Here is a 12,270-nt window from a genome sequence, read left to right as displayed (position 1 = left end):
ATAATTGACTACTTGCTCAGCCGTTTCAACTTTTTTTTGTTTAAGTATTAAAGTGAGGTACATTCACTGTCTCTTCGTGGTCCATCAGACATTGCAGAGGGAGATCGAGGGACACCAGCCTCGCGTTGACGAAGTACTCGAGCGAGGAAGTAGGATGGCAGCAGCTGCCGGCGCAGAGGGCAGACCGGAGGCAGAGCGAATCACAGACCAGCTGAAGGAGCTGGAGGAGGCGTGGGCCCGGCTGCAGGATGAGATGGCCAAGCGCCGGGAGAGGCTGAATGGTTCCAACTCGGTCCAGCAGTATTACAATGACGCCGACGAAGCCGAGGCCTGGATAGGGGAGCAGGAGCTCTACATGATTGCAGACGAAAAAGCCAAGGTGAGGCTCAAAGGAGGTGTTGTGTGCTAGAGACTAAATAAATAAAGAGTGCTCATTAACTCAGTGGAGTTTCCACAGATGTCTAAAAATCTTATTATCTTAATGAAAGTAAAGCATATCAGTCTGTGCAAATAACAAGTGGCACTCAATTAATTAACATGATTACATGGTTTGTGTTCCCTTTAATTAAGATGATATGCTTTTGGGTGCCATCTACTCAAAGCTCATTTTGGAGTACTTTGTTTTGCTTTGATGCATAGACTCCTGTCTCCCATTAAAACATGTTTAATGTTTGTCTTAAACCACCCTCCTTCTTTTTCCTCTCTTCTTTTTATCTGTCCAGGATGAACAAAGTGCCATGCTGATGCTAAAGCGCCACATGATCCTGAAACAGGCAGTGGATGACCATGCCGACTCCATTCAGAGGCTGGCTGACCGTGCCCAAAAGATGTTTGCAGAGGACCATCCTAAGGGGTTTGTGCTTCAATGATTTGACACACGCACTGAAAAAAATTCCACTCAAACGTCTTGCGGTGATGCTAACTTACTCGTGTTGTTCCAGTCAGTTGTGGTTTAGGGTGATGAGAATGACAACCATGCAAAATGCACCTTTTAATCATGTGAATCTTCTAGGGAAGGCCTAAATCCGATCAGCTTAACCTGTTTTTCCTCTTCAAATTTTCCACCAAAATACCCGAATCGGATTTTATTCCATCGTCTCTAATGAATTTTGTTTGCAGGGAGGAGATCATCAGGCGACAGGGACAGGTGGATAAGCAGTATGCAGGATTGAAGGAGCTGGCAGAGGACCGCAGGAAGAAGCTGGATCACACCTACCACCACTTCCTGCTGAGCCGAGAGGTGGAGGACCTGGAACTGTGGATCGCAGAGAGAGACGTTGTGGCCTCCTCTCAGGAGATGGGTCAAGACCTGGACCATGTCACGGTACTATACTATATACAGAAAGAAAAACAGACATATCGCACAAGTAGATATACAGAGACGGGAACTGTGAACAAAATATAAGAATTACTGTCACAGTGTGGACAGAGACAGATGTTTTGTTTGGAGAGAGAAAATGAGAATAAGATTATTACATCGTTATACAGGCGCGTCAGTTTTCGTACTGATTTTAAAACTCTGCCACTTGTCTTTAAGGTGTCTAGAATTCCTATTTTCACAAGAGTAATGGACCCATTTTGACCATCTGGAAAAAAAAGATTTTCCAGAGCTGATGGCTCTATAGCCACAGCTTCACGAAAGGGGTTAATTCTCACTGCTCTCTCAGCTGCTTTAGATGAGACAGGCTCACGGGCTCAAACTCTATATTCAACCCAATGAGAAGCATGGGCAAAGGTTCACTCATTATACATCAGGATTGAATGTGACAGGGGAGGTAATTCATTGAAACCAAGCAGCTAATGATAATAGAAAGAGAAAACCACCAGGGGAGATTTCGGTTACAGTATTCTTTTACAATGTCTGCACATCACTTTCTAAATATCTATTGTAAGTCAAACATTTGCTCGTTATCTGCTGTAATTCCAGTTAGATAAAAATAATACAAGCTTATTGATATATATATCTTTTCTTGCCAGCTTTTAAGGGATAAATTCAGAGACTTTGCCCGGGAGACGGGGATGATGGGTCAGGAGCGAGTGGACATGGTCAACCAGACGATAGACGAGCTGATCGAATCTGGACACAGTGAGGCGGCCACCTTGGCAGAGTGGAAGGACGGCATAAATGAGAGCTGGGCTGATCTGTTGGAGCTCATCGACACTCGCGCTCAGCTCCTCACGGCATCTTACGAACTTCTCAAGTAAATCAAAAGAAATGTAGAAGCTATTGCACAGAGAGATGTCAAGTTATATCTTCTGATGGCATAAGAAAATGATGTCTAATCCTCAAATTCAATATTAGTTTTTCCAAATAAGATAATGACGTCTCGGCTGTGTGACATCACTAATCGAAATCAAATCGGGTAGCAAAATGCCATGATAATGACACATATGAGGATGCTGAGACACACTCTCTTTTCTCTCAGGTACTTTGATGACGGAAAGGAGCTGGTGGCTCAGATCCACGAGAAGCAGAAAGAGCTGCCTGATGATGTGGGTGAAGATTTCAGCAAAGCAGAATCCTTCCACAGAATGCACGCCGCCTTTGAGCGAAACATCACTGCTCTGGGCAAACAGGTACAACACAAGAGATCAATGCTTTTACTCTAAGGATACACAGCAGGGAGCTGCAGGAGGAAAACTTTGATGAGTCATACCTGGTGAGAGGTGCTGCAATATTTTGGCAACTGTGAAAAGTTTTATATGATATGGGATTAGAGTTATCAAAGTCAAAGCCGAGATAATCTGTATTTTTTTCGTATCGACAACACATTATTTTATGTTAGGTGCAAGGGAAGAGTGAGACATGAGATTTAGCAGCTCTCAGCTCTCGTTTTGGTTTTACACACGAGTCAAGCCACCCTTAAAACAAAATTGTCATGTATCATTGGAATAACATCTGTTAACCCACGAGTCGTCCTTCCTCCAGGTTCAAGAGTTCCAGGAGATGGCATCACGGCTGCATGCCCAGTACGCAGGGGAAAGAGCAAACGCTATCCAGGCCACGGCGAGAGAGGTGATGGAAGCCTGGAGGGGCCTGCTGGATGCTTCCGACGGCCGCCGGGCGCAGCTGGTGGACACGGCAGAGAAGTTCCGCTTCTTCAGCATGGCGCGGGACCTGATGGCCTGGATGGAGAGCATCATCCAGCAGATAGAGACTCAGGAGAAGCCCAGGTGAGCACACCTCGAACAGCGCGTGAGATATTCATTCAATCATTTCTGCTTGACTGAAATATCAACACTTATATATCAACACAATTTTTTTTTGCAAATTTCAATGAGAGGCTGTTATTCATTCCAATGGGAGAATGAGATGGAGTCAGCTGAAAAACAAACCAGAAATCTCTGGCTCTGAGTAATGAACTCTCATTTCATTTTTTCTACAGACAATGAGACATAGGTCAAATACACATATGAATAAAAAACACTCATTTATCTATTGTAATATAAAATCTAATTCAACCTTTGAGTGTTTCACATACATTTCAGTTCATGTAAATTTCAATAGCCAACAAAAATAGGGCCGTTGATTTTTGGATTGAGTGGGAGGACAGTTAAAGGAAGAATGACTTTTACACTGGGTATATTCCTGTGTGTACATTTTTCATTTTTGAGAGTTAATGCTACAATATTGTTGGCAAACTTCGCACATCACTCTACCCGTTACCACTCCAAACTCTTCTCTCCTTTGTATTAGGGATGTCTCATCCGTTGAGCTCCTGCAAAAGTATCACCAAGGGATCCGTTCGGAGATTGAAGCCAGGGGAGCCAAGTTCACGGACTGTATAGACCTTGGCAAGGCCCTGCTGACACGCAAGCACCGAGACTCTGCTGAGGTAAGGCCTTCGCAGCAAAGACAGCTTCTTTTCATACTCCGCCGGGCCTCAAACAGCCACTTTCATTAGATTTAATTACTTTTCTGGGAGTGATTGTTCCTGTCTGGCACAATGGAACCAATTGGGTTGCCACGATAGAAAAAAAATTCCACTTTTCTTACATCCATCAAGGAGACTATAAAGCAAACACTAATTACAAATGGAAACGCCAAAAGAATTTAAATAAGCAATTGACCCTGGCCTGAATTTAACGTACGGTTAATTACTTCACAATACTCATTTTTGTAGGATAATTTTGAAGGCAGTTTTGGGGTTGAATCGTTGAATATTGCCGATATGTAACCGCGACTATAACACTGCTCGTGTCAGATCAAAGAGAAGCTGGTGCTGGTGATGGAGAAGAGGAAGGAAATGATGTTCAAGTGGGACGACAGATGGGACTGGCTCCGACTCTGTGAGTGAAACGATGCTTACCTTATACCTCAACCTGAAAATAAATCCCGCTCGTAGATTACTCACATATCTGCCATGACTAGCTCGTGAAACATTGTGCAAATAAATATTTTTACATGAAAAAGCTTCATCGCTTCAGTATAAAAATCTCCTCCATGATCCTCGTTTCTAACAATACTTACCACATAATGCATCCCCCTATCGATAAACCTCATCTTATCGTAACATAAACAACTACAAAATCAAAGCTCGACAATTTAAAGGTAACTACCATATTGCCCCATATCACTCCTAAATGAGATGTGTACGTGCATGTATTCGAATGCAACAATATGAGAACATTTTGGAGAAAATAATGAACTGATGCCTCAAAAATGAGCTTAAAAAAAGCTGATGATAACGTGCTTTCATTGCATCCAGTGCTGGAGGTGTGTCAATTTGCACGAGATGCTTCGGTGGCGGAGGCCTGGCTGATCGCTCAGGAGCCCTACGTGAGCAGCAAAGACCTGGGTCACACCGTGGACGAGGTGGAGAAACTCCTCAAGAGGCACGAGGCCTTTGAGAAATCCACCGCCACTTGGGAGGAGCGCTTTTCTGCGCTGGAGCGCCTGACAACGGTACGGAAGTATCTTTGATCTGATTACCAGAAAAAAAAAAAAAAAAAACTAGCTCTGTGGTCTTCTCAGAAAAAGGGGGAAATGCCGGCTTGCATGCTCATACAACGACTTCAGACCAATGATTTTGAGATATGCTACAGATAACTACAGGTGACTGATGCCGGTCAACTACTGTGTTGCAGCTGGAGTTGTTGGAGTTGAGGAACCAGCAGCAGGAGATGGAGCAGTTCATTAAAGACGAGCAGCGCTCAGACAGAGACAGCAGGTACACACTCAGACACAGGCTTTCATGTTTATACAGTACAGCAGGTGTACGACTTGGAGACAGTCATCATGAAAGGATTCATCCGGTGATACTCCTGTGTTTTACTTTTGGCAGTAAACCCCATGAAAAGATCAAAACCAACAAAAACAAGTGATCCTTTTATATTTAAAGGCTTGTTCCTCGGTATCCAAGAGCTGCACAGTTGTGCAAACGCTTCTGAAAACTCGAGTCACAGCACTGCATTGGGTAGCACATTCTCTTATGAACATATTATGTCAACCGTCTCTTCTGTAAAACACTCGCATGGAGTGAAAGTAACACCCCAAACAAAAACACATTAGCTAAAAAAGAAAAAATGAAATTCTGTCTACAGATGTGTGACCTAACTTTAAAGCAGGTGGCAGAAACCATTTACCTTGAAGATAAAAACCAGAGACAGGGTGGAGAGCTATCAAGAAATGCTCTAATGCATTGTTGGTTTTGGTCTTTTTTTTCAGGATCTGCTGAAAGTACATTTTATGCTTTCATTAAGTCAAACACGGTGTCTCTCTCTGTCTTCTTTGTTTTAGGAAAGAAGACACAGGCTTTGTAGAAGAATTTTCACAATTCTCCACTGTTGAGGAACAGACACTGGTTAGTAGCCGACTCTGCATATTCAAATGTTTTTGACAGAAATCGGATCTCTCTTGTGCTCCATTTTTTACCAGCTGTGAGACAGCTTTTCCTGTTTGTTTGGTGAATAAACTGATTACTAAACCCAGCTCTGCCGTCCTCCCTTCAGATGCAGATTTAGTCGTGGGTGAACTCATGATTTGTTCTGCTAAATGTGTCGCCTTTCCTCTGCTTCAGTCTGGTGCAAAGGATCCCAGCTCAGGTCAGTGGGAGGGGACCGCCGGTGACTCCACGGTGCCGATCGCGTCAGAAATGAGAGAGAGCGCTTCTCTCGAGCTGGAGCCCTCCGTCTCAGCGGTGACGCCAAAAGAACCCGAGAGGGCTGCCACCATGCCCGCAGAGCCCCGCAGAACCCAGGAAGTTCTGCTGGAGGGCACGCTGGGCCGCAAACACGACGTGGAGGGCTCCGGAAAGAAGGCTTCAAACAGGTAAAAGGCCATTAAAGGACCACAGTGCACCACCTCACATGGGAAATTCAAGCATGTGGTTCTTTTGCTTAGATATAGTTTCTTATAAGAATGAATACTAATGTACGGCAATCACATTTACAAATGGCTGCTTTATGGAACATTAAAATGATTCTATTCATTGTTCGTATAGTCCTCCTGAATGCTCGATGAGAGGTGAAAGGTTGCCATATGTTTACCTGCTTTGAAACTTAAGAAAAAAATAACTTAAGAAAAAAAGAATACATTTTCCAATTAGATATCTAAAGTAGGGTTTTGTGTGCTTTGAATCAATAATAATGTAAATTAGATTGTTTGTGTACTTTCTTTTTAATGCTGTTAAACGTTGTGTCTTAATAACAAAGCAGGCCGGTGGGTTTTTACTCTGACCAGATTCTATTCATCTAAAAGAAAGAGATTATTACAGTTTTCTTTTTGAAATCAAGTCTGAATGGAGCAGCGATGCCGTTGAGGCTTTTGCTATTCGGATTGAAATAAAATGATTTTTGTGTACCTGCTCGAAATCCGTCTGAAAGGATCGTCTTTTTCCCGCCTCTCCCTTTTTTTTTCCCCGCTCTCAGGTCATGGAACAATTTGTACTGTGTGCTGAAGCCGGGTCAGCTCTCGGCCTACAAGGATGCCAAAAGTTTAAGCCACGGAGTGACATTTCACGGCGAGGACCCCCTGTCCCTCAGCAATGCCAGCTGGGAGATCCTCACCAACTACAAGAAAAAGAAGCACGTTGCCAAGCTGCGGTAAGAATCGTATTTCATTGCCGTCTTAGCATCATTTAGAGGGGATTAGATGAGAAGAAGCAGTGTGGGTATACGTGCCAGACTTGGATTTCTATTCCCTCTTTCTGAGTTGCATTTTGTGCCAGAACGGTGCTTTTTAAAAAATGTCTACCATCAATACTTGACATCTGAGGTGACTTCCTGGTTTTTTTAATGCTGAAGTTTCCAAGCAACCAGCTGAGACTCCAGGAAGTCGCTGTCCTCACCTTCCACCTCCCAGCTGAGACACCATCTCACTCTTAACCCCCATGTGACAGTTTTCGTGCCCATCAAACAGATGAGCTATCATTTTTAAGCTTCAGGGGTGTTGAGAGGTTGATTCTTTTTTTTTCAAAAAGAACTTTTTGACAGACAGCCTGCCTGTTTCAACCTCTTTCCAGTCTTTATGCTAAACGAACCACCTTCTGACTTGGCATGATACGTATCTAACTGCACAATATGAGAGGCTGTCTTCTTATTCAATTCTCTACAAGAGGCAAAAAAAAGTCTATTTCCTCAAATTCTTCAAGCTAAAAAAGTCTTGATGGTAAATTTACCGAAAATTTCCAGATTTGATTCTTTGCACAGAATGGGTACCGCTGAGAGCCCGGTTCAGTTTCCAACCTCGTTGTTTCTCTTTGTTTTTTACAAACCGTTCTCAGCTTCCGGCATCAGTGTAAATAAATCACAAGTAAGCTGGGTTTACAAACAATGGAGAAGATTTGGGGACTGTAAAAAAACAACAAAAAAAACAAAACAGAAAGAAATTATATGCAAATCTCAGAAACCAATATTGCATTAGCAAACTTTTCATAAAAGAAATGTGCTCCCCATGCATTTCAGGGCAAGAACACGTGTCCAAAAAGTTTAGATTGAGGAACAGAATGGCAGAAAAATAAGCGATGCGGAACACGTAGCCACTTATTACGTCAGTTGACAACCGGTCTGTGACATGATGTGGAATAAAAGAAGAGCACCTTGGAGAGGTAGAGTCTCTTAAGAGGTAAAGGTGGACAGAGGTTCAGCAATCTGCCAAAAACCGCACCTACAAACTGTGGAATACCTTCAGGATAATGTTCATCAATGTAATGTTGGAAGAAATCTGAATATTCTGTAATCAACGGAGCATAAGACTGTAGAGGATTTTTCCTTTTGGAAATAAAGGACACCACATCCTCAGGCCATGGACCACTGGACCATCCAGCACTCAGTTCAAAAGCCTGCATTTCTAATGATTACTGTCAGTGGAAAGGCACCACCAGTGCTGAATGGTGCGTACAAATTTTAGAGCAACATATGCTCCCATCCAGATGAGATATTTTACAGGGAAGGACTTGCATTGATCTGACGGATAAACCACATACATAGGGGGGAAAAAGAGCACCATTTGATGAAAACCAACACCTTCCCTGCTGTTAAATATGAAGGGGTTCTGTGACAGAAAAGGCTGCTGTTTCCACAAAATATCAGCATAGTGTGGATGCAGTTGTCATGGAAGCAGTCAAAAATGACTCGAAGACCAAATGAAATGAAGTCGCGAAACATCCACATGAACTTTCATAGGACACACAAGCTGAAGCTTTTGGAATCAGCTGGTCACAATCCTCTTCCACACGGAAAAGAATAAAAATAAATCTTATTCAAAGGTGTTATTCAAGTGACAAGTGAAGAGAGAGAGACTCCTACCCAATGTCATATATTATTCAATTACAGAAGTGGCTTCAAAAAGCGTGGGCAATTTGTGCTACCTGCCACAGGGTGAAAGAAAGCCGTGAAATGTCGAGCCGGATTCATTCAACCGAACCTTAAAAATCAATCTAAAAAAAAAAAAAAAAAAAGTAATTTTCCTTTGCATACCGCTCTCTGTATGTATTTTTAAGATACATTTTTCATCACCCTGCCAAGACACGTCACACCAAAGTTGCCAAGACGTGCTACAAAAAGGCCGACTTAAACATCCTGAAACATGCTTTGATAAAAACTTTTAGGATGGCTTGAATTTTATGCTAAAAAAAAAAAAGGCTCGTATGTGCTTTTCTCATTGAAAACTTTCCTTTCTCTCCCACAGTCTGAGAGACGGCAGTGAATATTTGTTCCAGTGTAAAGACGAGGTAAGCCAACTGAAATACTTTATTGTTCTGGGTTTCGATCACTCTGATTAAGAGGCTGACGCGGACTAGTTTCCCGTCATTGCTTCGATTTAATCTCGCAACCGCCTCCGCCTGTTCGTTCACGCAAAAATAGACTACAGGACAGAAACAGACAGTGCCCTTTATAATCCGATGCCGTGTGCGTTTTATTTGTGTTCAACTCCAGGAGGAGCTCCAGCGCTGGAGCCAGGCCATGGAGAGGGCTGTTCAGACCCTGGCAGCGGAGGAGGCGTCGGGGCCCTCGGGGGCCAAAACCCAGAGCCTGCCCGCTCCCTCCTCCTCCTCCTCCTCCTCCTCCTCCGCTGCCCTGCCTGAGTCCGGCTCTGCCAAGAAAGACAAGGAGAAGAAGTTCAGTCGCTTTGCCAAGAAGAAGTGAAAGAGATGGGAAGGCCATTAGGAGGGGGGTGTTGCCAAGGCAACCTGGAAAGAGAAAGTAGTATTCGTGTACAATCAGTCAGAGCGAGCTTTTTATCACTTTTTATATTATTTTGTGAGAATTAACAAATGTTGTAGTTTAGGTCCAAGCCATCACTATTTGCCTGTATTTAAGCTGATTACAAAGGTCCTCTTTTTTTTTTTTTTTGATGTGTTCTTTTTGACAAACTCAAAGCATTAAATTAAAAGCACAGGAATGCTCCTTTCACACTCAACCAAAGAATGTTTGTAAAACTTTGTTTTTTTTCCGTTCATTTAGCCGAATTTTTGTCCTTTTTCTTTTCTTTTTGTCATTGGTAACGCATGCTTTGATATAGCCATGTACAATATAAAGGCCTCTAATGAACGTAGGGCGACTCAAAGACTACAAGGATGGCATGTTTCATTAATCTGCCTTATGAAATGGTTGTAAACTGAAATACTGTGCTGTTTTGAGTTCAGAGCACTAACTGCTACTTAGAGAACCAGAGCTAATTGAGTTGAATCTATAAAAACCTTTGTAAATGCCACGTAAAGATTTGGTGATGAGTGCCGAACAGTGCGCACACACACACACACACACACACACACACTCAAAACGTATATGCAGTTATGCAAACTTAACTCTCTATGCACCGTCAAGGGTTTGACTTTTGAGATTTTGAATCGGTAACTGAAGACGTTCGAAGCGGTCGTGTGACACCACAATCAAGTCAGTTTAGAATATAGATCCATTCAGGCTGTATTCTAAACTAATGAGCGATTTCTGTGAGCTGAACATATATTCAACACTTGTGTTTCGAAACTCGTTATTTCATATTTATTCATCAACATATATGCAGTATATAGACACATACCTACAGATGCATGAAGTATATTTTATGTCAGTTTAATATGGTGCTATTGTGGTATTCGTGAAACTTAAAGCAAGACCAACTTGACATGCCTTACTTGTCTTCAACTTTGGCTTTTTAGCGACACACAAAACGGAAATGCGTTCTGCTAACGTGCACACATCTGAGGGTTGTTTCATAAGAGTGACTCACAAATGCAGGTCTATCAAGCTAGAACCAATAGCCTGCTCTCCAATCCAAGGACAAACATAACTTTGTGAAAAGCAATATAGAGACAACTTTTATTGAATTCACTTTACCCAAATGACAATTCAAGGTAATGATTTGTTTGTCCTTGGATTGGGAAATAATTGATGTATAGTTGCACACTCAGGATTCAAACTTTACCACATGCAGCCAGGAAACACAAAGAAGGCTGAGAACATTACTAACTTGGTCTGTAGCAGTGAGACTTGTGATCAAAACGCTGAATAACTTCAGAGTGGGAGCGCAAGAGTCTGCCTGTTAAGTTTTACAGCGTGAACAAATTGGGAAAACTGGGCTTATTATGAAAGTACAGCCATCTTTTGACTTTTCATTTACAAATGCCGTGAGCTGGCTGGAGGTTCGGAAAAAAAGCTATGGGCTGCACTTTTAAGTATGCAAACTAATGCACTCCATGTCAAAGTTAAAGAGCAGTTTTCATGGAGGGGAAACTGTTCGAATCTGGTCTTCAAAGGCTAATCACGCCACAAAACATTTGCAAAGGGATGCTGTGAAAACACCACTAAAGAACTAGAATACTGCAGGAGTACTCTGCAAAAAAGACACGTTTCATCTTTTTCAGACTTTTGAGTATTAAGTTTATAGAGGCTTCGTCATTTCTTCATGTTTATGTACAAAAAGAAAGAAATGAATGAATGAATAAAAACCGGAATTTCTAAAACGGGCCATATTTAACTGCAAGTGTCGCTTTATGAAACACCCCTCCAGTCCTGCTGGCTACATTTCATTTACGACACTAAATGTAATCATAAAACAAAAATCAAATGTTGGGTTTATTTAAACTAAAGTTTAAACCAGGCGCTCTCACTTGTGAAATCATAATTAAAGAAAAGAAAATAATACAACGATATAATCAATACATGCAAAGAGGAGACGGAACATGTGAACTGCGTTTTTTTTTTTTCTCATAATGAACTCATGGTCAAGATGGTGGCTTTCAGTCTCACACTGCCATCTTGCCTTGTATCACGGGCTCCGTCCCTGAACTACAATCTCCAACTAAAGTGACCTCAGAGAAACGATAAAAGCCATGCATAGAAAGATGAGAAGACTGTTCAGCTCAAACATTCTCATCATCGCTCTACTTTACTTATATTTAAAAAGCAACTAGAGCGCAAATCCAGTCTTTTCATGACCGCAAATGCTTCACATGTATGCAACAAGGAAGAGAAGTTCAATTCCTCTCATAAACGCACCACGAAATGGTTTGACAGACTTGCATCATGTGAATTCAGTCTTGTTGTTGGTCACAACATCTACAGAAAAACTCAGATCGTGACACTTAGACTCTCGACACCTTCATCCACTTTGTTTACTCCTCCACTTGTTCCTTCCGGCTTCTGTTCAGAGGTTTTGAATCTGCATTTTGTACTCTCTAGCTGTGTAAAATACCAGGACATCAGGACAAAATAAATAAAAATGCTGAAGGGAAATATCATTATACATTTTGAAAGAATAAAGTTTAAAATTCTATCCTGAAACTACACCGGTTGGGTTTATTCATTTGTCAACTTCTACTGTAGCCG

The 12,270-nt window shown here is 42.0% G+C and overlaps 1 protein-coding gene across 2 annotated transcripts in view; it reads left to right on the top strand.

Moving 5' to 3' along the window:
• Positions 1–12,228, top strand: part of sptb (spectrin, beta, erythrocytic) — a 41,990-nt gene extending 29,762 nt beyond the window's left edge. For both annotated transcript variants that reach the window (XM_075448467.1, XM_075448468.1), the window contains 15 exons: positions 89–379; positions 723–853; positions 1,120–1,324; positions 1,978–2,201; positions 2,427–2,577; positions 2,930–3,174; positions 3,698–3,836; positions 4,206–4,290; positions 4,710–4,906; positions 5,089–5,171; positions 5,741–5,804; positions 6,021–6,271; positions 6,871–7,044; positions 9,131–9,173; positions 9,379–12,228. In XM_075448467.1, the coding sequence (XP_075304582.1) occupies positions 89–379; positions 723–853; positions 1,120–1,324; positions 1,978–2,201; positions 2,427–2,577; positions 2,930–3,174; positions 3,698–3,836; positions 4,206–4,290; positions 4,710–4,906; positions 5,089–5,171; positions 5,741–5,804; positions 6,021–6,271; positions 6,871–7,044; positions 9,131–9,173; positions 9,379–9,588 (2,493 nt within the window). In that variant the 3' untranslated portion in view covers positions 9,589–12,228. The remainder of the gene's footprint in view (positions 1–88; positions 380–722; positions 854–1,119; positions 1,325–1,977; positions 2,202–2,426; positions 2,578–2,929; positions 3,175–3,697; positions 3,837–4,205; positions 4,291–4,709; positions 4,907–5,088; positions 5,172–5,740; positions 5,805–6,020; positions 6,272–6,870; positions 7,045–9,130; positions 9,174–9,378) is intronic.
• Positions 12,229–12,270: the final 42 nt, after the last annotated feature.

The sequence above is a fragment of the Odontesthes bonariensis genome, chromosome 17, assembly GCF_027942865.1.
Source record: "Odontesthes bonariensis isolate fOdoBon6 chromosome 17, fOdoBon6.hap1, whole genome shotgun sequence".
Lineage (NCBI taxonomy): Eukaryota > Metazoa > Chordata > Actinopteri > Atheriniformes > Atherinopsidae > Odontesthes > Odontesthes bonariensis.
This window is presented reverse-complemented; position numbering and strand designations above follow the sequence as displayed.